This window comes from Platalea leucorodia (genome assembly GCF_965183815.1).
Source record: "Platalea leucorodia genome assembly, chromosome: W".
Taxonomy (NCBI): Eukaryota; Metazoa; Chordata; class Aves; order Pelecaniformes; family Threskiornithidae; genus Platalea; species Platalea leucorodia.
The window spans coordinates 4522099-4545211 of record NC_138859.1 but is presented as its reverse complement, the minus strand read 5'-3'; the positions used below and the strand labels follow the sequence as shown (position 1 = coordinate 4545211).

Here is a 23113-nt window from a genome sequence, read left to right as displayed (position 1 = left end):
AGCATCTCTGCGACACAGTAAAACCCAACCACCACCACTGAAAGTTTCACTGGCGTTTTTCCAGCCAGCTCTAACACTCCCCATTCAGTTATCTGTGTGTGGCTTCTACTTATGGCTGTACTTTCTCTCCCCTCCTCCATCGCTGTTACGAGGGTCCAAGTAGAAACACATTGGAGGGCTATGCCAATAGTTTTAGCTTCTTTTGCTCGCATTTCATCAGTGATCTCTGCAATGCGGAGCCAGGAGTTTTCAGGCAAATCTCTCTGCTTTGCCAAATATTGCCTTAAACAGACAACTGCCCTGAGAAGGGGCTTGCTTTTCTCTAAGGAAATGACACTGTGGACCATTGATTCCTCTTTACCATCACCATCTTCCAAGGAACCACGGCTACTGTACATCTCACTCCTGCACAGGACTACCATCAGCCCACATTAGCACCGATTGCGGGGCTCAGTCAGTTTTTCTCTGTTGAAGGCACCAGCCAAGGTACCCAGTTACACAGAACACGTATCGCCTTGAGACACAGATGCACCTAGTGAAACAACAACATTTTGTCTTTATTAGGAGTTCCCATGGTAATATAACACAGAGTTCTTAAGGAATAAAACACAAGACTTGGGGATGGGGTGGGGTTTTTTGCCATTGAGACAATGGTCAAATATCAGTACTTCTTTTTGTCTACACACATGATCAGCTTTAGCACTTACAGCTCCTCCACTCATGGTTCACAATCACAAATCCAAGGGTTAAATCCAGCTAGTATTAAATCCTACTTTTTTTTTATTTTTAGAGCTTCAAGTCACTGCGGTTAATTAATTAATTAAGTCATCGTCTTTTTTTTTCTTTAAGCATTTACATATGACATTCATTAAACAGACACAAAGCGGACGAGCTCTCACAGGAAAAAACATGCTTACATAGCCTGCAAAAATCTTTTTTTGTGATTTTTTTTTCCTTTTGAAGAACAAATTAAAACTAAAAAGTCATCATGAGTCAGTGAAGGAAAAAAAAAAAGGAAGACTTAAGTGAATACTGAAGAGCCGCAAGTGTTTCGTAGAATTGAAACGGATCTGCAATTCTTTTTTTTTTTCTCCCCAACTCGTTCAAATTGTTTTTAACATATAGGTGAAAAAAAATGAAAATAGCTGCAATATATATTAAGTTCACGGATTACTTAACAAACAAAGTGCAAACTCTTTTATGCAAAACTAAAAGACTCGAGAGTTAAACCTAAATGCAAAATGCGTGGATGAATATGGCAATGTTTTTCTTAACTTTTGTGTTCAAAGAGGCCTAAAGGAATTAGGTGCTGAAGCTGGGAGGGTTTGGGTACCTACATAGCTTCCAGATCCTTTGCAAATCCCAGCATTGTTGATACTTCATAACAACAGATTTGGTATTTGTTTCTTAAAAGCCTTCATATATATAGTTTTTTCCCTAAAAGAACCTGTAAACACCATTTAAGAAAATACTCACAAATATGGAAAAACAACGTCAATGTACGTGGCAACGTACAAATAGAAGAGAAAGCAGAAGATGCAGCCAAGTGCCAGGGCATACAGATAGTGGAGGTAATGCTGTGTTAACTGCGGGTAGAAAAGCTCTCTGTGCTAAGAGACAGGCCAAGTCCTTGGGACCGCCAAGCCCTCCAGCTAAGTGTAAGTGGGAATCTAATGGTGCAGATTTATCCTCCATGTCCTGAAGATAATGAGCCTCTAATACTAGGGCTAAAAGACCTTCAATCCCAGAAGATACATAAATGCCCAGATCCCGCTGACTGCCACAGAAGCTGGGGCTCCTAAATTCATTCAAGGACCACGCATGGCCTCCGGTTTCTCAAATCTGAGGCAGCAGGCATCTGAGGAAGGGTGGGGAACCAACAGGCTTTCTCAGGAACATTTGCACAAAGGCAGATTCCTGAAGGAATGAGTGACTGTGAAATTCGCGCCGTGTACGAGAGATTCTCAGCTGCTGTTGACCCATTGAGCTGCTCTGAGGCTCCCAGTTACAACAGCTGGGCATCTGGACTCGAACTGGAATTGCCACAGGTGCTCAGGCACACACTCAACTGACTGGCCTTTCGATGAGAGCTAAAGATAAGCTCTCATAAAGCTTTAAATAACCACTCATTGATGGCCAGGAAGGGGGAACGTGGCTGCTACAGAAATCTTTCAAGCAACATGTTGCTCTTTGCCCATGGCCCCTTGCTTATCGGTTTCCACCTCCAGGAACACAAGAAAAACTAACTACTAAAAACTTCTCAAGATACTCTGTCCCAGCTCCTCAGCTGGTATCCAGCCCCTTTGTCTGCACCAGCTCAAGACCTAGCACACTGAAGTGAAGATCATAGCTTATGAACCTGCTCTGCGACCTCCTATTGCAGCTAAGTGGCAAGCGTTGGCTGGAATGATGCAACGCAGGAACACCTGAAGTATCAGGGTGGCAGTGGCAGTGACTCTGGCGGGAGCCTGTAACTTGAATGAGGTTCGGGAAGGAAGAACAGGGAGATCCCCAGTTCTCAGATAAGGCTTCGTAAACACAATGATACAAACATATTAAAAACACACACACAAACATAAAAAAAAAGTTTCCTCAAGGACCTAATTTGCAGCAAAATCCAGAAGGAAAAAAAAAAAACCAAAACAAACCCAAACAAACAGAACCAAAGTCCCCAATGATTCTAGCTCACCCGATGGCTGGGTGCGATGCGCTTTGTCAATTCCTAGTGCTGGGTCCTGTTTCTCTCTCTTGGCAGCAGACAACTATTCAGTGACCTCAAAGGCGGTGGTGGGGAATGGTTACAGACAGGCTGGGATTCTGTCCCTCCATGCTTGCCTAGCTTTTCTGCTGGAACACAGAACCCTACAGAATATCCAGTTTCAAACCCTTGAACTACTCTTCTGCTCGACATTTAAAAAAAAAAAAAGCGCTATTTTTTACATTTATTATTTATTTATTCCTTTTTTGTGTGTGTCTTAAAGGCAGCTCCAGGGAAATTCACTTTGTCCTTCCTTTATTAAAAGAAAGATGCTGAATGGGACAGAGGCCACATATCTCAAACACCCTCTTTACATTTACTTTTGCATGTCAGAGGTGTCAAAACAGGGTTTATTTCTTTAAATGTGTAGGGGCTGAGGGGGGAAGTGAGAGGGGTTGGTGAAGATGAGGAGGGAATCTGAGGGGACTGAAAGAGGTGCCTTACTTCAGCCCCCCCTCACTGGTTGCCCGCAGTAACTGTCACAGGCTCTAAAAGAATCGAAAAGGGTCTCCAGGTGCCCCTGTCCCCTGGTCCGCTAGGCGGGCACAGAAGGGGTCGGTCCTTAGCCCAAGCTGGTGATGTTGGCACGTCCGCCGGGCGGTGCCACAATGCGCTGAGTCGTGCGGCGTGGGATGTTGTCATCGATCTGTGCCCCTGTGGGAGAGAGAAGCAATGTCAGGTCCCCTGGGCCAGCGAGAGTTTGAGAAGAGCGAGCTGTGGGACAAGGGAGTTGGGAGAGCACAGCTGCATTGAAACCCATCAACTCCTTTTAAGCCAGGCTCCAACTGTGTGCACCAAAATGCATCACCTTCGGAGGAAAAGCCCTTACTGGCCTCCTATGCCTTAATTCTGCTGAAATCTGTTCTGCATTAATATCTCCGCACAAAACAGCTGAGCCACCCAGCCCTGCACAGGTAAGAGCTGGCTAAATGGTTTTCCCTTAGCGAGCCTTTTCACTCCTTTTTATAGTTTTCCCTTATTGCACTGAAACAGCACACTGAGAAATCAAATCTGCCACATACCAGATCCACAGCTGGTCTCAGCTGGCAATGCTCCACCATCTGCCCTCTTCAGACACCCGGCTGAGGACCAAGCCCAGAACGCAATGGAGTACTCATCATTCATGCCACGGCATGAAAATAAACAGGACTTTATGATAGCTCCTATACTGCTCTTCCTCCTTTCTAAAAGGATAACCTCCAAGCTAAAAACACATCACAGTCTTTCTCATTGCCTTCCAATTTCAGCAGAATTAATTCAGAGTATGGGAGCGTAAACAAGCCGTAATTTCAAAGCAATTTAGCCCCGTAGAAGTATGTACCAGACAAGCTGAATCCAGACTGGTGCAGGTTCCTCACGGGTGGGGCCTGCTGTTTGGCAGGAGACGTCTTAGCTGAAGATGCTGGTGTGACGGTCTTCGGTGTCACTGACACTTCGCAGACGGGTCCGTCGTAGAGGCCTCGAGGCACGCCCCGCAGCTCAGCCAGCTGCAAAACACAGAAGCAGGCAGCCTTCAGGGTCAAAACAGCCTTCAAAACAGAACTAAACAGCCCGCCAGATGTTGCTAAGCCAAAGACACACATTTCAAGATTTGTCTTTGGTAAGAGGATTTGAAAGCGTACATCATCTCCTCAGTGCTGATCCTCGGGTGGCAGCTGCTCCCTGAAGCAGCATGGATAAAATGAAACACGCTCTGCACTGCTGTGGCTCCAGTTAGTTGCTACCTGGTGTGAGCAGGCTACAGAAGACAGCCAGTCTGTCCCCTGCACCGCAGGGTCTGTCCTTTAATGATCTCAACCTACCTGCTGTTGTATTAAAGGCTCCCGACAACTCTCAAATGAAACTTATTACTCATCCCCAAAAAGCAAAGCAACACTGAGACAAGAGGCAGGTCTGCAAAAAGAGGAGCCAGGCTAGCTTCACATCGCCGCCTTGGGAGCTTTAGATTGGGTCAAACGCAATTATTCCAGTTGAGATGCTGCCCAATTGGATTCATAGGTCAGACACGTATTTCTGTGGGAGACCAGACCACCACAGAAACCAAACAGAAGCACTCTGCGGTGCTAAATTATTTGAGGTTGTAATTTTGATAACTTGCAATTTCTTCAAAAGAACAATTAAGGAAAGATCATTTGCAAGGAATGTGAAGATTACCTATGGTCAGCAGAACTAACACAGCTCTGGTTTTGTCCAGGAGAGGGCAACACTTCAAATATCAAAATACTTTTCTCCTCAGAAATCTGACTTCATCTAGAAATAAACTTCTTAAATCCTCAGCAGCTAAGTTGCAGCTGAGTTCAGTGTCATCTTCTCTGTCAGTTTTTACCAACTAAAGGCATATCAAAAGGCAGTTTCTGTTTTGAATGGGTGTATTTTACAAAAACACTTTTCCAACAAATTTAGCCTCTTAAAAATAGAAAATTCTCACTTTTAAAGAGTCAGTAGGCTGTGCCTGTGACTCACCAGTCACCAGACAAGAGCATCTGATCAGATCTGACAGAAGGGAAAGCAGCATAATGTATCTATAACAATAAACTAGAATTCCAAATTGTTGCTGAAAAGTTTGATATATGAATGCCATCAATAACTTGGTACTTCTGTGACAGGAGAAGCCTGCCAGGTTATTTGCAGATTGACTCCTGTCCAAACCGGACAGTTCCTGGACACACGGTCTGTCTAGGTGTCCCAAGACAGAGAAGAATTAAAGAGCAGAAAAATAAAATTTGCAGAAAATCCAAGCTCAAGCCAAAGCATAGTCCTGTAATGACTCAAGTGAATAGCAAAAATGAAAGAGGAATGAGATAAATATGGCTCCTATCCAGGGAACATTTTCTGTTGCAGAAGTGTGTGTCTGCAAGCCAGGGGATAGCATCTGTTTTCCACCCACTTTAACTCAGGAGTTCCAGTGAGAGAACAAATGTGCATCCAACCATTTACACTCACCCTGCTCCTTGCTTTGATGCGCTTGTAAACAAAGTCAGGGAATGGTTTCCTGGGGATATACCGTCCAGATCCCTCGGTGACATGGAGGTTCCCATCCTCCAGCACGATCTTCCCCTGGCTGATAACCACCAGGGGAGACCCACGGCACTCCATGCCTTCAAAGATATTGTACTCCAGAGACTAGAACAAACAACAAGACAACATGAGGCAAACATTCATCCCGGCAGAGCGTGCTGTGCTTTAATTAGCAATCACCAGTCATGCTAATTGCCAAAATTTTAAGGACAGATGGAAGCAAACTCAACAGCATTTACCTGAGTTGTCTATGCTGCTGTTTAATACAAAGGCTGGTCTTTATTATCTGTCTAAATTTATTAAGGATTTACTCATGCAAAATTTTCATTGCAACAAGATTCTTAAAGAGGAAATACAGTTTCAAATGGGAATATCTCAAAGCCTAGCTGTTTACATACGTTTAGGCTCCTATCTCTTCTGAATTGTGGGGGATTTAGGAGCCAAATAAAGTTTTATCTGAGTTTCATACTAAAAATAATGGTAATTTTGAAAAGCTGTATTTTAAACTAGTGTTGATGGGTCAGGGACCAGGACAATCTTGTTTTACTCTAATGGGATTGCTCATCCTTAATTAACAGGATTGGAAACATTACCCCACGGAAAAAAAGACAAGTTTTAAAGGAATCGCTGGTAAATGTCCCACCCATGAAGCATCCTGGAATGAGATGCACTACAACCATGTTATTTGGGGACTGTTACTCTAGTGACCATCTCTGAGACAAATCCAGGTCTTTTTTACTGAGTTAATAACAGAGTTTGCTCTTGAAGTGTGTTATAAGTATGGGTAGGCTTGACTGAAGATTTACAATTAGCTAGAATGGCGGTTAAACCGACACTGAACCGGGTCCACCCTGAAAAAAAGTTGTGGTGGCAAAGGAGGAGGCTCGGTTAGAAGCTTATGAATTAGGCTGGTTCCAAGAACAACACTATCTCCCGCTCTAGCTCCTAATGTTTCCTTGCCAGACAGTGGCAAGAGCAGTGTGAATTCTTGGAAAATATCCGTATGTTGCTCTAGCTTTTAAAAAAGTAATAATCATCTGATGCCACATAATCACTACATCTCCCTGTGTCACAGCAACTGCTCTGCCTGATTTTCAAAGGGGCTTTTGTTTTATACTTGACCAAACTAGGATGCCTTGAGCCTAAAGGTATCCCTCGCATCCATTTCTCCTCTAACGCAAGGCACACATGCAGTGTGAGACTCAAAAAAATACCCCAACAGGTGTAATGCCAGGTATAACAGGCGATGCAACGACAGGGGAAGAGGTTAGAGCTGGACATGTAAGAAAAACAGCTGCAATTTCTTAGACAGCCCTTCAAGCTTTAAACAAACCACTTGAAAAAGAGAGCCCTTCATCCTCCATAGTCTTGGCACAACCTAAAGATGCAGACTTTGGTAATAGCTGATCATTCAGTGCTGAGGCCTCTTACACGGTGCAAGAGTTTCAGGGGCATCTGCAATCCTTAGCATATAAAGTATTTCTGAATGGTCGCTTCATGGCAGATCTGGTTCTCCTTCAGCCTAGCCCAGATCTATGGCAAAATCATGGAGCCAGTCCTGATGTGAAGGGTCTGGAGCACAAGTCTTATGAGGAGCGGCTGAGGGAGCTGGGGTTGTTTAGTCTGGAGAAGAGGAGGCTGAGGGGAGACCTTATTGCTCTCTGCAACTGCCTGAAAGGAGGCTGTAGTGAGGTGGGGGTCGGTCTCTTCTCCCCAGTAACAAGCGATGGGATGAGAGGAAACGGCCTCAAGCTGCAGCAGGGGAGGTTTAGGTTGGATATTGGGAAAAACTTCTTCACCGAAAGGGTGGTCAGGCATTGGAACAGGCTGCCCAGGGAAGTGGTTGAGTCTCCATCCCTGGAGGGATTTAAAAGAAGGGTAGATGTGGTGCTTGAGGACATGGTTTAGTGGTGGACTTGGCAGTGGTAGGTTAACGGTTGGACTCGATGATCTTAAGGGTCTTTTCCAACCTTGACAATTCTATGATTCTATGATTGTACTGGAGCCTATCCACAAAAGATAAAGTCTCTGAATTTTGTGTTAGGAAATTCAAAGAGTCCAATTCATTTCCTAAAGACAACAGCCATTAAATGGCAATGACTTTCAAATCCTCCATCCAGCAAGCTACCTCCAGCTCTCTGAGCCATTGATAAGCACAAACCCAGGTTCAGACCACTGAATTTGGCACCTAATCGCGGTATGTCCCTGGGCTCCCTTCTCTAAGTCATTCCTCTCCAGACTGAAGGTGTGATGAGTCTGGAAGCACCTCTAAGGTGATTGAAGCGACCAGACTTCTGAGTCGGGATGCCTCTGTTAGAAGTCTAAGCACAGGCAGGATGAATCCAGGCCATCTGTGACCAATTCTGACACAGAGTTAAGTCACAGGGAAGTTAACCAAACCTTTAAAAAAAATTTCTTTGTGAATGTGCCCAGGGATCCAAGTGTGGAAGAAAATTTTGCTCCTACAGCTCCAGAGTGAATGAAAGCATTCACGGAAAAAAGAACAAGGAGTTTTTTTCCAGGGAAACATTCCATAGGTTCATCGCCAGCAGTGAAACAAGTCGTCAACAAATGCAAACAGTGGTTGCTTTCTCTGAGACAGTGCTCGAATGTCACAGGGAGACTCCAACCAGCCCTTTGCACTGGGACCATTCTGCAGTCTCCCACAGGGCAGGACAGCTTCTTCACTGTAGGAGACAGGTATAAGACATGGGACACAGCTGCAGCCCACAAGCAAACAGTGCCTCTAACAATGCCACCACAAAGCCACAGAAGAAAGAAGGGGAAGGTCTGGTTAGTCTGGGTGCGTTCTTGTGCTTCCCTGGGCCAACTAACATTGGGATGATCACCAGTAAAATCATGTCTAAGTATGACTCCACACACCTATGCCAGATCAGAATGTGGTGTAAATCCACTCAGACTCATTGATCTGGATCAGATCTCCAGCGAAGATGTCCACGAGCTGATAAGCTTCACTGACCCCAACTAGAAAACGGGCAGTTCACACTCCCACTGCTAGCAAGCCAGACGGTCATAAATGCCACATTGTGATAAGAGGCCTTTTGATATTTTAGAAGATTTAAAGAGCTTTCTGTGTGCTCAGATCCAAGCATTCAACACTCAGAAAGAGCAGACAATCTCTTTGCTCCAAGGGGAATCTCTGGGTATTCATGTGATTTCAGATTTGGACTCAATCATCTTGCCTTCTGCTCACACAACTGAGCTGTACCGGGTGTAAGACCAGAGAGGGCTTGGGGCATCGAGAAAACAAAGCCCTGAGTTCTCATGAGCAGCACAGTCTGGCACTGAAGGAAGAGAGGAGGAAATGAGCAGCAGAGCTCACACCGTGGAAAATACCCTTACTATGTTATGAGTCTTGGCGGAGATTGTCTTGACACTGTCAGGATCCCAGATAACCAGATCAGCATCCGAGCCCACTGCAATACGGCCCTTCCGTGGGTACAGGTTAAAGATTTTAGCTGCATTTGTGCTGGTCACAGCGACAAACTGGTTCTCATCCATCTTGCCAGTCACCTGGGGAAAGACAAAAGGAGTCACTGCATTAGCCAGGTGGGGACCACTCTGAAAAGCAAATAGCTGACAGCACAGCCGATTTCCAATGATCTCTATAGGAGCAAAAACCTAAAGTGGAAGGACCAAAACAAGCAGCTGGGGGGGAGATAATAACACACTGCTGCAGCTCTTTCAGCTCTGAATGTCTAGTTGCAGCCTAAGCCTATGACACGTGGGACATACCACAGCCTTATCCCAGATGATGGACATCCTCTCTTCAGTCCCATTGGTTCCTTCAGGGATCAGGGTAAAGTTGTCCTTCCCAACAGCTTTCTGAGCAGTGTTGAAGGTGCAGTGGGCACTGCCAGTAACTTGGAGGTCGCCACTGGAAAAGACAACGATAGGTATTTAAGATATTTTATTGTCACAGGTTTACTCTTACAGATAAAACAGCCTTTCGCTTGCTGGCAACAACAGCTATTATTTTTATCACCCACTTGTCTCATGATGAACCACATGCTGTATGAACACAAAGAACTCTACTCACCAGGACAGTAGTGAGTTGAGAAAATCAGGAGTGGTTGGGTCGGGACTCAGTGGTGGGGAAGTAACAAAAGCTGCCGCCTTAGCCCAATTCTTGCTCCAGTAATGAGATCCATCGGTACCCAGGCTGGCTGTGATGGGCTCTCCATACACCACAGTGCCTATAGGACAGGAATACAGGGAAATCCACTGTGAGCACCATGCAACATGCATCTCCAGCCTGGCTTCCAGGCATAAAGCATCCTTCTGAAATAGGACGAGTTGAGTAAGTTATGCCCGCGTCGCACGCATTCTTGGTTTCTTGGTACTTCCTCTTAAGTATGTGATCACAGAGACACAACATTGGACTGAATTCACCGGCCTGCATAACCAGATGATCAGACACGATTCAACTCCTGGCCTGTTCAATGCTCCTCTGAAATTATATCATGTTAGTAAGGACATGTTTTCACAAGCAAGCTCTTAATTTTGTATGCCTATCTAAGGAACACTGAGCATTCTCCAAAAATCAGTCCCTCGGAATAAGTATCCAAACCTCTAAATATCTGAGTTAATAATAAAGATACTGTTGCTGATAAGAGCATGGAGCAGCAAAACGTGCACAATGCCATTACACAATTGCTGAGGTCAGTGCTGATTAATTGTGCTTGAAAGGGTTACTGTAAGGATTCACTGTATGATATCCAGGGCCAAGAACCCTATGAAAGAGGCTGAGGGGAACTCTAAGGGCGTGAGGAGATCCAGTCCGATCCAGAAGGGATGTGGAAGAAAAAGAATGAAAAAAATAGTGCCTGCAATATTTTTATAAATGTGTATGTATTAAAGGTCTAACAAGGCTGGGTTTATTGGAGCAGGCTCTGTGCATAGATCGGATAAGAGAAAACCCCTATCAGGAAAGTTTCCTGCCTACAGAGAAAGCACATCACAGAGGAAGTATCGGTGTTTCTGGTTCACAAATGCAGCTCAGGGAAACCAAGTGACTCCCCAGGGGTACACAGTAAATCTGTGGCAGAACTAGGAAATTAAATTGGATCTTCTGACTCTTTGTCCAGTGCACTAACCACCAGTGCATCCTTCCTCTTCATTAACATTTTTGGAACCACTTGAAGGAACAGCGGATCCTTAAGGCCACGATACTTTGCAAGCTGGAATGCACCAGCAACATCTGCACACCAAGCAGATGCAAGATGCTGCAACTTCAAAAGCAGTGCAAGCTGGTAGCCCCACAGATCTGCTCACCAAATGCAACCTTCCCGAAATCTCCGTAAAGCGCCTATCCATCTGGCTTCTGAGCCCAGACACTTCATGTATTTGTATCTGCCTGCAAAAGACGTGGGTCGTTAAAATACTAAATACTTCAGTTGGAAAAGACTGGCAAAGGCAACCCCAGAACTGGTCAGCAGGGTCTTACACACCCCACCATGCAGAGTAAAAAACCATGACCTTTCTTTCACCATATTGTCTGAGCTACTGTTACGTCTACAGGCTCTCAAGCTAGCTGGGAAAGAGTGCATTAGCTGAGGCAGAACGATGCATTAACTGGCTTCATGCTGCTTCCAGGACCACACTGAAACAGGAGGTGTAGGAACAGCCTTTGTCAGAGGGGATCCACCAGCAGAGGAAGAGGCCGTCTGACATCACTTGCCACAAATAGGGTTATGAAATCAGAACAAGGCAAAACACACGCTGGCTATTAATGGGAGGCCTGTTGTAGGCCAATACATTGGGAGGATTGTTCTGCAGGGAGCGATGTTTTGAGCTCCCAGATCTGCCAACGACAGAGTCTGCAGGGAATCTCCTCATACAAATGCCACTGGGAACATCTGGCTTTAAATAACATGCGTTCTTTTCCATTTAGCAAATCAATTCTGTTTTGTTTTTGCCTTGGATAGTCTTCAGTTATGTTTCCTCTGTTGCTTGGGAGGGCAAGGCTAGTGTGTGTGGCCCTCCTGGGTTAGCCAGTTGGGTAACTGCACAGCATTTAAATTGAATTATTTAAATAAAGGAACAGAGAATGGTGTGCCATTTATACCCCAAATTCTCCTTATAAGGAGAAAATGCAATCTGAATGAAAACTGCGTACGCTAGTTCACTCAGGAGGCTCAGTAAAGTGAGTTCTGTGGATCATTCATCTGGGATAACCCAGCACCTTTCACAGGCAGGGTAACATCCACCCAAGTCAGGCTGTGTTTTATGGCTTCTGCAATGCAAGTGTACAGTCCCTCATCCCAATACTCCTATCTACTTGCCAGCTAGTGATCACAGGGGACAGCGAGCATAACAAGAGGGAGTTTTTGTTGATGCTGCACCTCTGTGGTGCATGTGTCTCCAGTACTTTACCTAGAAAAAGGAAGGGATGCTTCCCTGGCTTATAGGATTGAGTTGTGCAGCCACATCAAGTTGTTTTCTGGGGTAATGCAACATGCAGCCACTTTTGCATGTCAACACATCTTCCCATTTCAGCATGATCTCCACTAATGGAGCTAGGAGAGGAAGGTTTATCCCAAACAGTTTGAGCTGCTTCCATGCCACAAACAGAAAGAGATGTCTTGGAAATCAGTCCTCTTCACCAACTCTGAATTCATTTAACAGGAATCATGAGACCAAAATACTTCTGAGCCAATACACAAACACAAATCTGTTTGCTGCGGTAGGAAATTAGCTCTTCTCACACCAAACACCCAGATGGAAAGTGATGTCATTTGTATATCCATTCAGGCTTATTTAGACGGCGTAAAATTAAATCCAACTCTTCTGAGGAAAGAAGGGGGAAAATCATCCCTCCTGCTTACTCACCCACCCAGAGCCGCTTTAAATAGAAATGAAGGGTTTAGTCACAGAATAAAGCAGGGAGACAGGCACTCACTGTGCTTTGTAACCCTTGCTCCTTGGTGGCAAGACAGCAGGGTCAGGACTCAGGAGAAGCTACTGCATCACTCAGAGCAGCTCAGCTCCCTCACAGACCTCGGTTAGAGAGAGGAGACACAGGGCAGCAGCATCCACCACAGGTCTGAGTCTTGCTTCTTGCAGCACCCTCAGGCAGAGTTATCAGAGGCGATTGCAATTCCCCGCCTAACCCAGACTATCGATCCCAATTCCTGTTTGGATGCCACGCTGTGAGTTACAGCACATGAGGAGGAGTATCTATGTCCCAAACAAGGAGCACAGTGGATAGCTGGAATCGGTAACCTCTTTGGCTACTCCAACTAAATCCAACAGGGCTCATGAGTTAGAGACCTCCGTCAGGACCCTTGGAATCACTTCTGACCCCAGGAAGCAGCTCAGCAGAAAGCACCAAGGAAAGACGAAAGCAGCTGGAAGGAGGACACAGCTTGCAGTCTCCAGGGGGATTCATTAAATGGAGACAGCATGAAATAACTCTGCAAAAACATGAAGGCGCATGCCTCAATGTGGTAGGACGAGTGTGAAGAGAGAGGCTCCAGGCTGAACAGAAGAAACAACTCCTGGCACTGATACGATCACTGAATACTTGTCTGTGGGAGATGAGACAGAAGCAGTTGCTTGGGACCTTTTAAAAAAGAGTCTGGACAATAACACTGGAAAAAGAAACCTCTCCTGGAGGGATGAAGCCTATGTTGGCAAGGAGTTGAACTGTATGAGCTAATAGGGTGCTTCCATCCAAGGGAAATAACTTACCCTTTTTCCTGGCTTGAGCAATGACATCAGCGGCACTTTTGCTCATCACCTTGGTGATATAAAGGGGGCAGTTGGTTTGGTTGGCAATGGTTATTGCCCGGTTCACAGCCTCCGCCTCCACCTGAGAAACAAAGTTAGCAGCCAGTTAGTGGCATCCCCACATGTTAGCATATCCCATTCACCTTCAGAGGGTCACAGCCTCTGCTTTCACGGGAAAAGAGTGTGCGGGGCCGAGACGAGAGACTTTCCACCTCTCCGATTCCGAGCCAGAAAAATGTACTGTGTAATCACGATAATTAAAATGACATCAAGCTGTAGTCCCCTCTCATTACTACCTTTTAACCCAGGCTGCTTCAAAGTTTCTCTGCAAGCAGGCTAAGTCCTAAAATAACACTCCAGGTGCTCAAGGTCAGAATGATTAGAGCCCCTTCTTTAACCTAGACAAAAATAAGCAACTAAATGTTGACTCAACAAAACTATTCATGTTCCAGCCCACGCGGAAGAGAGATGCTGTAGCCACATACTCTGGTAAGCCACGTTTGCAAACAAGGCTCCTAAATTGTACCCTCCACTACAATATCTGGCTCGGGATCTGACAGAGTGTGAACCACCCCATAAATCAACTACTTTTTCTTGCGTGTGTAGAGAGATAACCTCAGCAAGACTGAGGGTCACTTTATAACTACAGTCTTAGAATGAACATAATCACTCTGCAGACTTTTACAGATCACACATCCTAATCAAAGCAGTCCAGATGACAGATTTAACAACGGGGTAATGCTCATAGTGCCTGCTACCATGGAGAACTGAGCCTGCAATACCACAGACATTTTCCAAGCAAACAACAGAGGAAACTGAAACCCAGAGCACTCAGCCACCTGATTCCCAAATGCAAGAGGCTACCAGCACCTCCTGTGGACTCCAGTGGGATTGGCACATCCTCAGCACTTTTGAAAATCTGCTCTACAGTGACTTATCACAGACCAAGCACTGTAAATCATCATCAGTCCCAAAATCGGAATGCATTGACTGCTGGCTCCTAGCACCGCACTTGGCCCACGGAAAGAAGTACTTGAAATCAAGGACCCACCAGCTTAGGAAACGGTGTGTTCGCCACACTGATGTCCAAGTGCCCAGAACAGCTCTGACAAAGCCACCACCTGTAACACTGCTCTGTCTGCAGCTGGACTGCTCAAGAAAAACAACACGACAACAGCTGGGAGTTTTTAAAAGAAAACCAGCCCCCCAGAGCGAGCAGGTTGGTCTCTAGTGCCAAAAGGGTTAAAGCCCTAGGCTGTCACCACGCCAGGGCTTGTGACTAACCCTCCCCAGGCAGGGTGATGTACAGAAGGGGACATTTTCTGGCCCAGCTGCCCCACGCAAATGGAAAAGGCTGCAAGGAAGGGTGTTTATTCCAGAACATTTGACTCGAGTATGCCACAGCCAGCAGCACTTGCAAGGAAGATGGAGGCTGAAAGGAAGAGCCAAGAAAAGCATATTTGTCCCTCCTGAGAGACAAGGAGAGAACTCAGACAGGCCAATGCTTCCAGGCAATGGCATCGGTTTGCAAACCGCCCGTTTAAAGCAGGCCTGCGCACCGCTCTGTCACTGCAGCACTCGGAAGTCACGTTTCCACAGTGTGCCTTAGTTTCCCCACTTGCAAAGCAGGGATAAAATGACACGCATCTCCAGACTTTTGACCAAAAGACATTTGAGCAACTGCTAAGCAGGAGGAGAATATTTTCTGCACAGAAGAGAACAAGGCTGCTGAATTCATGCCTTGTGCCCAGATGCTATGGTGACAGGCACATAACAATAACCCAACGACTAGTCCAAAGGGGAATGTTTGCAATTACCAGTATGCATTAGAAGCCCTAGCACAGCAGTTCTCTTGGAAAAAAAGACAGACATTTCCTGGAGCACTTGGACTGCTCGTGCTTTCAGCGTTTTTGTGGCTAAAACAAAAACAAAAAATGATGGATGGCTCCGAAAAGTCATCACAGAATGATCTGAGCTATGAGGGGGAGAGTTTTCCAGAAAGTGATGGGTGATGCTGACTTGGGACGGTGATGTCTTAATTAAGGCTCCCTTTGCTGGTTGGAACAACATGCTGAATACCGTCACCTTGGCTCAACCCAGGTTACTGAGGTGAGCAAGCTAAACGCGTGAGTCAGCAGTGAAACTTAGGCCTTAATTCATGCCTTCTGCTCAACCTGGGAATTCAGAAGATGTGTATGCTCCAAGTAAGACACAAATGCACATGGCCAGACCCTGAATGCTTCACTGTGATGAAGCCTCTCACTGAACTGAGTGGGAGTTTTGATTTAATAAATATTTTAGACTTGTTCAACAACTCCTGCTAGTTTGCTGTACATGGAGGTCTGAATTAAGCAGCTCTTCAGTAAGATGACAACCATCATAAAGTCCTTAGGACGGGCTTTACACTCCATAAGGGGTGGCATGAAAAGCCAATTCTAGCCTTAACAGCACCCCAGAGGGATACCAAGAAACATCCACTCCTGAAGTCAACAGGAGTTATGGATCTGCTGCCACCCTCAGAACCTGGCCTTTGTCATCAGCCAGCTTAAAGGCAGTTGTATGTTTTTAAAAACACGAATTTAGTCCCGTGTTGGAGAAGAGGAGGGGAGGGAACCAGATGACATTGTTTCCTGCTCTGTTTCCTATGACATTCAAGGAGGAGAATTTTGGACCAATTGCTTCCACTCTGGGCAGACAGCACAGCTGAGTGCAGCTGCACAGAGGCTGCCCAGGGACACTGGGAAGAGGCTCTACTGATCCTCATTTGAGGCAGCCACGTGTCCTCAGGAAGCCTTCCTTGCAATACTCAGAAAGAACACATTTCTGCAAAGTGCAGGAGACAGATGTAACAAATCAACCAAGCCAGGGAGCCACACAGTTCACACTTTAAAGTTCCTGCTCCACTAAGGATGAGCTTTGAAGTAGCCAGACAAAACTTGGCTAGTTTGACAGCCAGATCTTTTAAGGTAAGGAGCAGCCTTCCTTTGAAGTCAACAAAAGTTTAGGGGTGCTCCACAAATGAGCCCCAAGTGTTATGTCAGCATCTGTTCCTGCTCTCCTGATGCAAGCCAAAAAATATGTAAAAAAAGAAATGCAGGGGTGGCTGGGTGGAAGGCTCAGTGCAAATGTTTGCTCACAACTTCCAGGAAGCAAAAAATCCAAGCTCCCAGAGCCAAACACAAATTCTGTGAGGATTCACATACTGCCCAAGTCAAGCATTTTTTTACCCTTCTGCATGAAGCAACTGAATGATTTATATTCCTACTGAAATGTCTCTGGATGCTGCTTGTCTGAAGCAAGGGGAGGAAATAGAGAGGGAGCATGAGGGGCACGTGTGGATGATCTCACACACCCAGCTTCCAGCTGCCACATCTGGCAGTCAGCAAAGCCCCAATATCTTGGAGGAACAAAAAGAACTGCTTGTACATAACAGATGGACTTCACAAACCCAGAATGCCACGGTGAGATGTCTAGCTTAGAGATACCGAAAGACTGGAAACGAAGAATGCAATGGGAACCAACCTGAAAAGCAAAGTGTTAAGATTCTTTCTTACTCTTGAGATTTATTTTAAAGACTTAGAGAGAGTGAGAGGGATTGGAGTGCTTGATCATAGAGAAATCAGTGGAGAAGTATGGAGGTTAACTATATAAAATGCTGGGCTAGGATTTGAGAATTAGCTCCCCTCTCTGGTACATATTTTCTGTGCCTTCAGCAAACCACTTAGTCCCTTGGTGTAAAAAATCCATCATCAGTAAAATGTTCATCAAATGATCAAATATTATGGCATGGAAGCTATGCAAGTGCCTATGACAGAATGTCAGGATTTAGGCATGCATTAAAAATTTCTGCTGATTCAGTGGAAGTCTTGATAAAATAAGGACTGAGAAAGAAGCCCAAGAAATGGGATCTAGAAAAGCCAGTGGCAGAATCCTGCCTACATAAAGCCAAATTCTGAAGTCTACTCATGCAAAACTTGACTGAAAGTGATGGGAAACTACAAGAACTTCAGGGTCAAGCTCCATGAAGACCAACATCATCATAACATGTAATTCTTCGGGGACTCCATCTTAAAGTCTTCCTGTGCAGCGGCTGAATCAAGGAATTGGTGATTCAGGTAAGGCTGTGCTCTACCTGTGCTTCAGGTTCAACATTTTCTACATCTCCTAATGTAGGATTCCGGTTTGGGCTATGAAAGGGCTGAACTGAAGATGTGCTAAGTACCAACTCTGTGTCCTGAGTGCTTATTAGGAACTCTGTGGTTCAAACACATCTCACCTCACTTTAAATACCTGATGTGTGACCAGAGTCTTTATAGACTATCTCTGATAATCAACAGAAAGAGATGAGCTTTTCCAGAGGGTGAATCAAATCTTAGGCTGGATGAATTAGTCCCTGGAGATGTCCCCTTCTCCAGTACAGCAGCTGAGGGGGCTCCTCAATTCCTCATAAGTACCCACAGCAGTTAGTCTCCAGAAGTGACTAGTTACTAGTTAGTCCCTAGAACTGTCTTAGCCTCTTCCCTTACCCCAGGAAGCAATAAGGTTTACAGCCAGGATGAAATCCATGTTTTCGGCACATTCATCCCAATATGAAGTACTTGATGGCAATGCAGAAATGTCATAAATTGGGGGAATAAATGCAAAGGCAGTAAAGTCCTCACCTCTTCAGGTCTGCTCAACACATGCCCTTCAGGGCCTGTGATCCCCAGTTCCAGGATCCTTTGCTGCTCCTATGGCAGAGAGAAAAAAGAGCAGGAAAAAAGATTTAAAGCAACATGCATTTTTTCTTGCAGCAAACACAGCTGTTTGAAAGAGGTACAAGTGAGATCCTAGGCATCTGTGCTACCTAATAATCACATGGTGCTTTACATAAGGGCCTTACAACCAGAGTCCTGTCCAACTTCCCTTGTTGAGAATAACCAGAGCTAACAAAACCCCTTGCTGATTTGTTCACAGGAGGTCAGGGAAACCTTTTATTTTGATTTGCTTCACACTGGGTTCATAGGCCCTCAACTTTCACCACTCATTTGCGTCTATAAAATAATCTCTAAGATGTGGTAAAACAGTATCTCATGAAAAAATCATCCTGCAACTGCAGGTGACTGGGCTCAAGGACTCAGGTGGGCTCTTCCCCAGTCAGACAATGCAGAAATCCTCTGCAACACCAAGTTTTGCATGCTTGAGACATAATGTATAAAATGAGCTGGAGATCAGATTAAATCCAAATACATTATTAACATTTCTTCTTTGTTGCTGTTTAAAGGATGAACAGATCCCAAACATCAGCATCCCAGGTACTGTATGAAGCTATTTCCCTTCCCGCTCCCCCTGGTCTTAGTTACCACAGAACATTTTATTGTACGCAGTAACAGTCACACTCAGACACAGTCTTTCACTTATGGGGAGAAAGGCAGAGATGGCCGATATCCACCACAAACTGAAAACTGCCATGAAAACTTGCTTTAGCAGTGACCACGAAGGGGATGAGATTTGACGCACAGCTCTGCTTGCATCCTTGATGCAGCTATGCCATGCTTTTAAAAGCCTTGGTGATTTTCTGTTTGCAAAGAAGGATTTAGAATTTAAATCCCTCCCAGCAGTTTGAAGTTAATAATTCACAGAATAAACATAACATACCTCAGCAATGATGTCACCGTTCTCAGCATGCACTTGAGCTGTCGCACCAATATCCCGGATTACACTCAGGACCTCATATATCTGGAAGACAGAAAACACACAGTGCAATATATATACCCCGAGTACACACTCAGGTATGCACCTATTATATAGTATACGCTCCAGACTCCTTCAGCATACAGAATTTTGCAGAATGCAAAAAAGAAAGAGAAGCATTAAGAAATATAAGATGTGGTCTGCTGGGTACATATGATCCATTTTCCTGCCTACAACTACATTTCCCAATCTGTATAGTCAGATGCTACTGATATGGCAAAGAAGCACTATTCAAAAGCCAGGTTTGGGTATATTTACCACACTGGAGAAAGAAACATCAACTGTGCAGGCTTACATCTGGAGTGATTTTAAGGAGCACACAGAGTTGTACCTGTTTTATGCCTTCATTTACTGTTGCCTGGCATGAAAAAAAAAAACCCTATGTTTGATTTTCATGGAGAACCTGCACCCACTTCTCCCACTGCCTGGGATAGGAGCAGTGTGATTTCCCACTCCAGCAACCAGTTTGAGAGGGCTCAGGTTGAGTAACCCACAACTGACGCCAGCTCCATCAATGGTCACTCATTAAAATGCTTACCAGAGACCTTAGAGATAACTATCATACACCACTGCCTCCTACACTGTTCCAAACGACTCCCAGGCATTCCTCTCCTCCCACCACATTTAGAAATATAAACTGCCCATCTCAACAATTAAATGTACCCAAACGTATCCACTAGAACAGCAAACAGGAGGGCAATTCCTTTTTAAGGTCCCAGCGATTCCAATGCTAAAGCCAGAAACCCACTTCTGGACTAGGATCACTTTCAGCTTATAAACACACAGTTATGCCAGAGATCTCACTGTCCTGCTCTGCACCTAGGCACAAAGCAGCACTTTATAAAACTGCCACTGCTTCCACACCAAAGGAGCTGGAATAAAACCTTAGATCTCTCAAAATGAGGGTTTTGTCGTTGCTTGCCCCAGCCAAGTCTTTCAGGGTTTGTTGTTGGGTTTTTTTATTTAAAAAAATCATCTTCAAACCAGAGCTCTGGGTACTGTCGCAAATCTTGGGTACTGTTACACATACAAAGATTGAAACCAAAAGAGAATATCAGATCCAAGTGTATTGAAATTAAACCCCTGTAAGAGACTAATGCACAGCTTGCAGTGACAGAAGCATGTGAACATTAAGCCTTCCTACCTGAGAATCAGTTAGCTGAAAGCGATCTTTGAAAGCCATGTAAACCAAGAAGGAGTTCACACCTGGTAGAAAGAGAGCAAAGGAATTACCTTTGACATACAAATTGAAGGCACAGACAAAGCTACGAAACACACTGTTCCTCATAGAGAGAAGATGTCGCCCTCAATCAGCCGCCCCGCAAGCAGTAATGATGGGTACACAAATAAATTACTTTAATCTGCTGTGAAATGCGTACACACATGTGCGTGCACACAGGCACACGCACTCTCCACAGATCACAGTGTAAAGCCAGGATCTCCTCAGCCATGTGGCTTCTATTAACACAACTGATGAGAACGGAGGAGCCTGCGCTCCAGCCGTGGGGACAGCTAAACCCCTAGGCTTCCACTTAACACTGAAATAAGAATAATTCTGTGGATTCAGCACTGTAGGAGGCTGAGTAAAAAAATAAGCAAAATGCATCACACGCAAAAGCAGAGACTGGGCCTGGCTGCCTGATCCCCCACTCCCTCCTGCGAGAGCGATGGGGAATCCGTGTCCGTAAGCATGCCCTCCTCCACTGTGTTCATACTGACCAAGACACAGGGAGTGCTCCTAAGCTGGCTTTCCCTCTCCTGCCTTCTGAACCAGCAAAAGCTCTTACCCAGCATGTGTGGGAAAGCACTCATTAGGATGTAAAAGGTTGTTTTTTTAAACTACAAACAGGATGGAAAATTACTCTAGCCTAAGGATGAAACGTCAAGGAAATTAAAGAGGGGAAAAACCTATGAGGTCATTTTATTCAGCTCTTCTCCACTTTTAGCAAGCAGTGCTGGATTGTTCCTTCTGGGCCTGATTTTTCCCTTGTTTACAACAGTTCAATGGCTGAACCTATCACCTACCTGCAGTAACGAAAATCAAAGGACCTTCATGGAACAAAGGTGCTCCTCTGCATGGCAGCAGCGAGAGATTCACCTCTTCAAAATCAACGCTCACCCACCTAACACATTGCAGCAACACCAGTGTGTACCATCCCCCTGAGCCCTCTACAACACTGACTGCCCAAACCTCCACAAGAAGCCAGAATGGGGCAAGTTAATGTCAAGGCCCAGAACAGCTTTATTGAGACGTAAGAATAAAGTATTTTACAGGAGCCAGTCCTAAAGAACAGGGAAGCCAGTCCTAAAAAATAAAGAGGGAAAAGGCTCCTCTGAGCTTTCAGTAGCGGAACTTACCATGATCTTTAACCAGAGCTTCCATCTCCTCCTGGACACCTTTATGCCACTCGGTGATATCCACATGCAGAGAGTAGTCACAGCAGGATTTGCTGTCTGCCCATTCTCGCCACTGGTCAAACGCAGTCAGCAAACTGGTCCCTGGCTCAGGAACCACATGATCAACTGGGAAAGACAACCAAAGCATCGGTAAACGGCTGGTGCAGTAGTTTTCCTGGATGTCCAAGATAAAAAGCATGCTTTGCAGAGGCTGCTGCAAAAACAAGACATCCCCTTCCCCTTAAAATACTTGAGTTTGAAAGACCTGGTTTCTAAAGCCCCACATCTGAGAATGCAGCCAGGAAGCTGATTACGGAGCCAAAGCCGAAGGAAATAGTCCAATTACTACAGCTTGTTTACTGCAATTGTTCGTGAATGGAGCAAATGAAATTCTTAGGGCAGCAAACACAAACCACTGCAGAGAGCTCTATAAACACCGCTCCCCTGTTTGGTGACAAATAAACAATGACACAGGCAAGATCCCCTGTGAGCATCAGTCAGCAACTTTCAGTACGCAGCACCTCATGTTCAAGCAGTGACTTTGTGCCTCTGGACATGCTAGAAAAGGTGTCCAAAGAGTGCAAAGATGTATTGCTGCTGGCGCGTACACGGTGACAACCAAGGACTCCACACGTGAATCAGGGATGCTTTGTGCTACACATCCCAGATGAGGGCACCTTCCAGAGACAGTGTACGCGTGAGGACTGGAAGAAGCAGGACCAACAGCCTGTCATGGCTGGAGAGACACCTCCTGACAACAAGATGGTCCTGCTTGCCTCTGGCATCTGCTCAGTCTGATCCTTGTTCTAGCCTAACACATTAGGTCCAGCAGCAACTGGGTTCATAGGCAGCTACAGGATACTCCACCAGTGCTACAGATGCAGAACAGCCTCAAAGGGTAACCAAAGAGATTTGGATCTGAAAGTTTAGTGTTCCTCCCAGTAATCTGAATAGCATTCAAATTTTTATTTGAACACAGGGGATCTCTAAGACCTTCACTGGACACTGAAATAAAAGAAGCAAGCCAGCATCTCAGAACTTGAACTGCTGCTGAGAGAGTAGGAAAAGCCTGCGGGACTTCAGGGGTCACAAACTGGGCAGGCACTGTTGAGGAGGAGGAGGAGGAGAGAGCCCTGTCTTGATTTTACATCAAATCACATGAAAAAATAAAAAGTTGCTTCAATTATCAGCACAGAAATTCAAGCAGTTTATTTTTAACTTTACTGGTGAGTATCTGGGCTGCCATCAGCTCAGCAGTTAGCTCTAAATCACAACTGGGATAAGAGACAAAGTCCTTGGGCCCTCCTCGCTCTCAGTGAAGTACAAAGCTTTGCTTCGCCCCCATGCAGACGTGTCAGCCTAGATTTACTGGTTTTGCACTGCCTTAAGAACTGGATTTACACCGGGAGCTCTCGACCTGCCGCAAAAGCAGTACTGCTCTCCTGAACGACCCAC

The 23113-nt window shown here is 45.3% G+C and overlaps 1 protein-coding gene across 2 annotated transcripts in view; it reads right to left on the bottom strand.

The window, feature by feature from the left end:
• Positions 1 to 536: 536 nt before the first annotated feature.
• Positions 537 to 23113, bottom strand: part of LOC309601629 (dihydropyrimidinase-related protein 2) — a 56165-nt gene continuing 33588 nt past the window's right edge. For both annotated transcript variants that reach the window (XM_082334771.1, XM_082334772.1), the window contains 11 exons: positions 21620 to 21784; positions 20406 to 20467; positions 19166 to 19246; positions 18190 to 18258; positions 13490 to 13610; positions 9837 to 9993; positions 9533 to 9674; positions 9140 to 9310; positions 5702 to 5881; positions 4080 to 4245; positions 537 to 3412 (listed from right to left, as the gene is read on the bottom strand). In XM_082334771.1, coding sequence (XP_082190897.1) covers positions 3321 to 3412; positions 4080 to 4245; positions 5702 to 5881; positions 9140 to 9310; positions 9533 to 9674; positions 9837 to 9993; positions 13490 to 13610; positions 18190 to 18258; positions 19166 to 19246; positions 20406 to 20467; positions 21620 to 21784 — 1406 coding nt within the window. In that variant the 3' untranslated portion in view covers positions 537 to 3320. The remainder of the gene's footprint in view (positions 3413 to 4079; positions 4246 to 5701; positions 5882 to 9139; positions 9311 to 9532; positions 9675 to 9836; positions 9994 to 13489; positions 13611 to 18189; positions 18259 to 19165; positions 19247 to 20405; positions 20468 to 21619; positions 21785 to 23113) is intronic.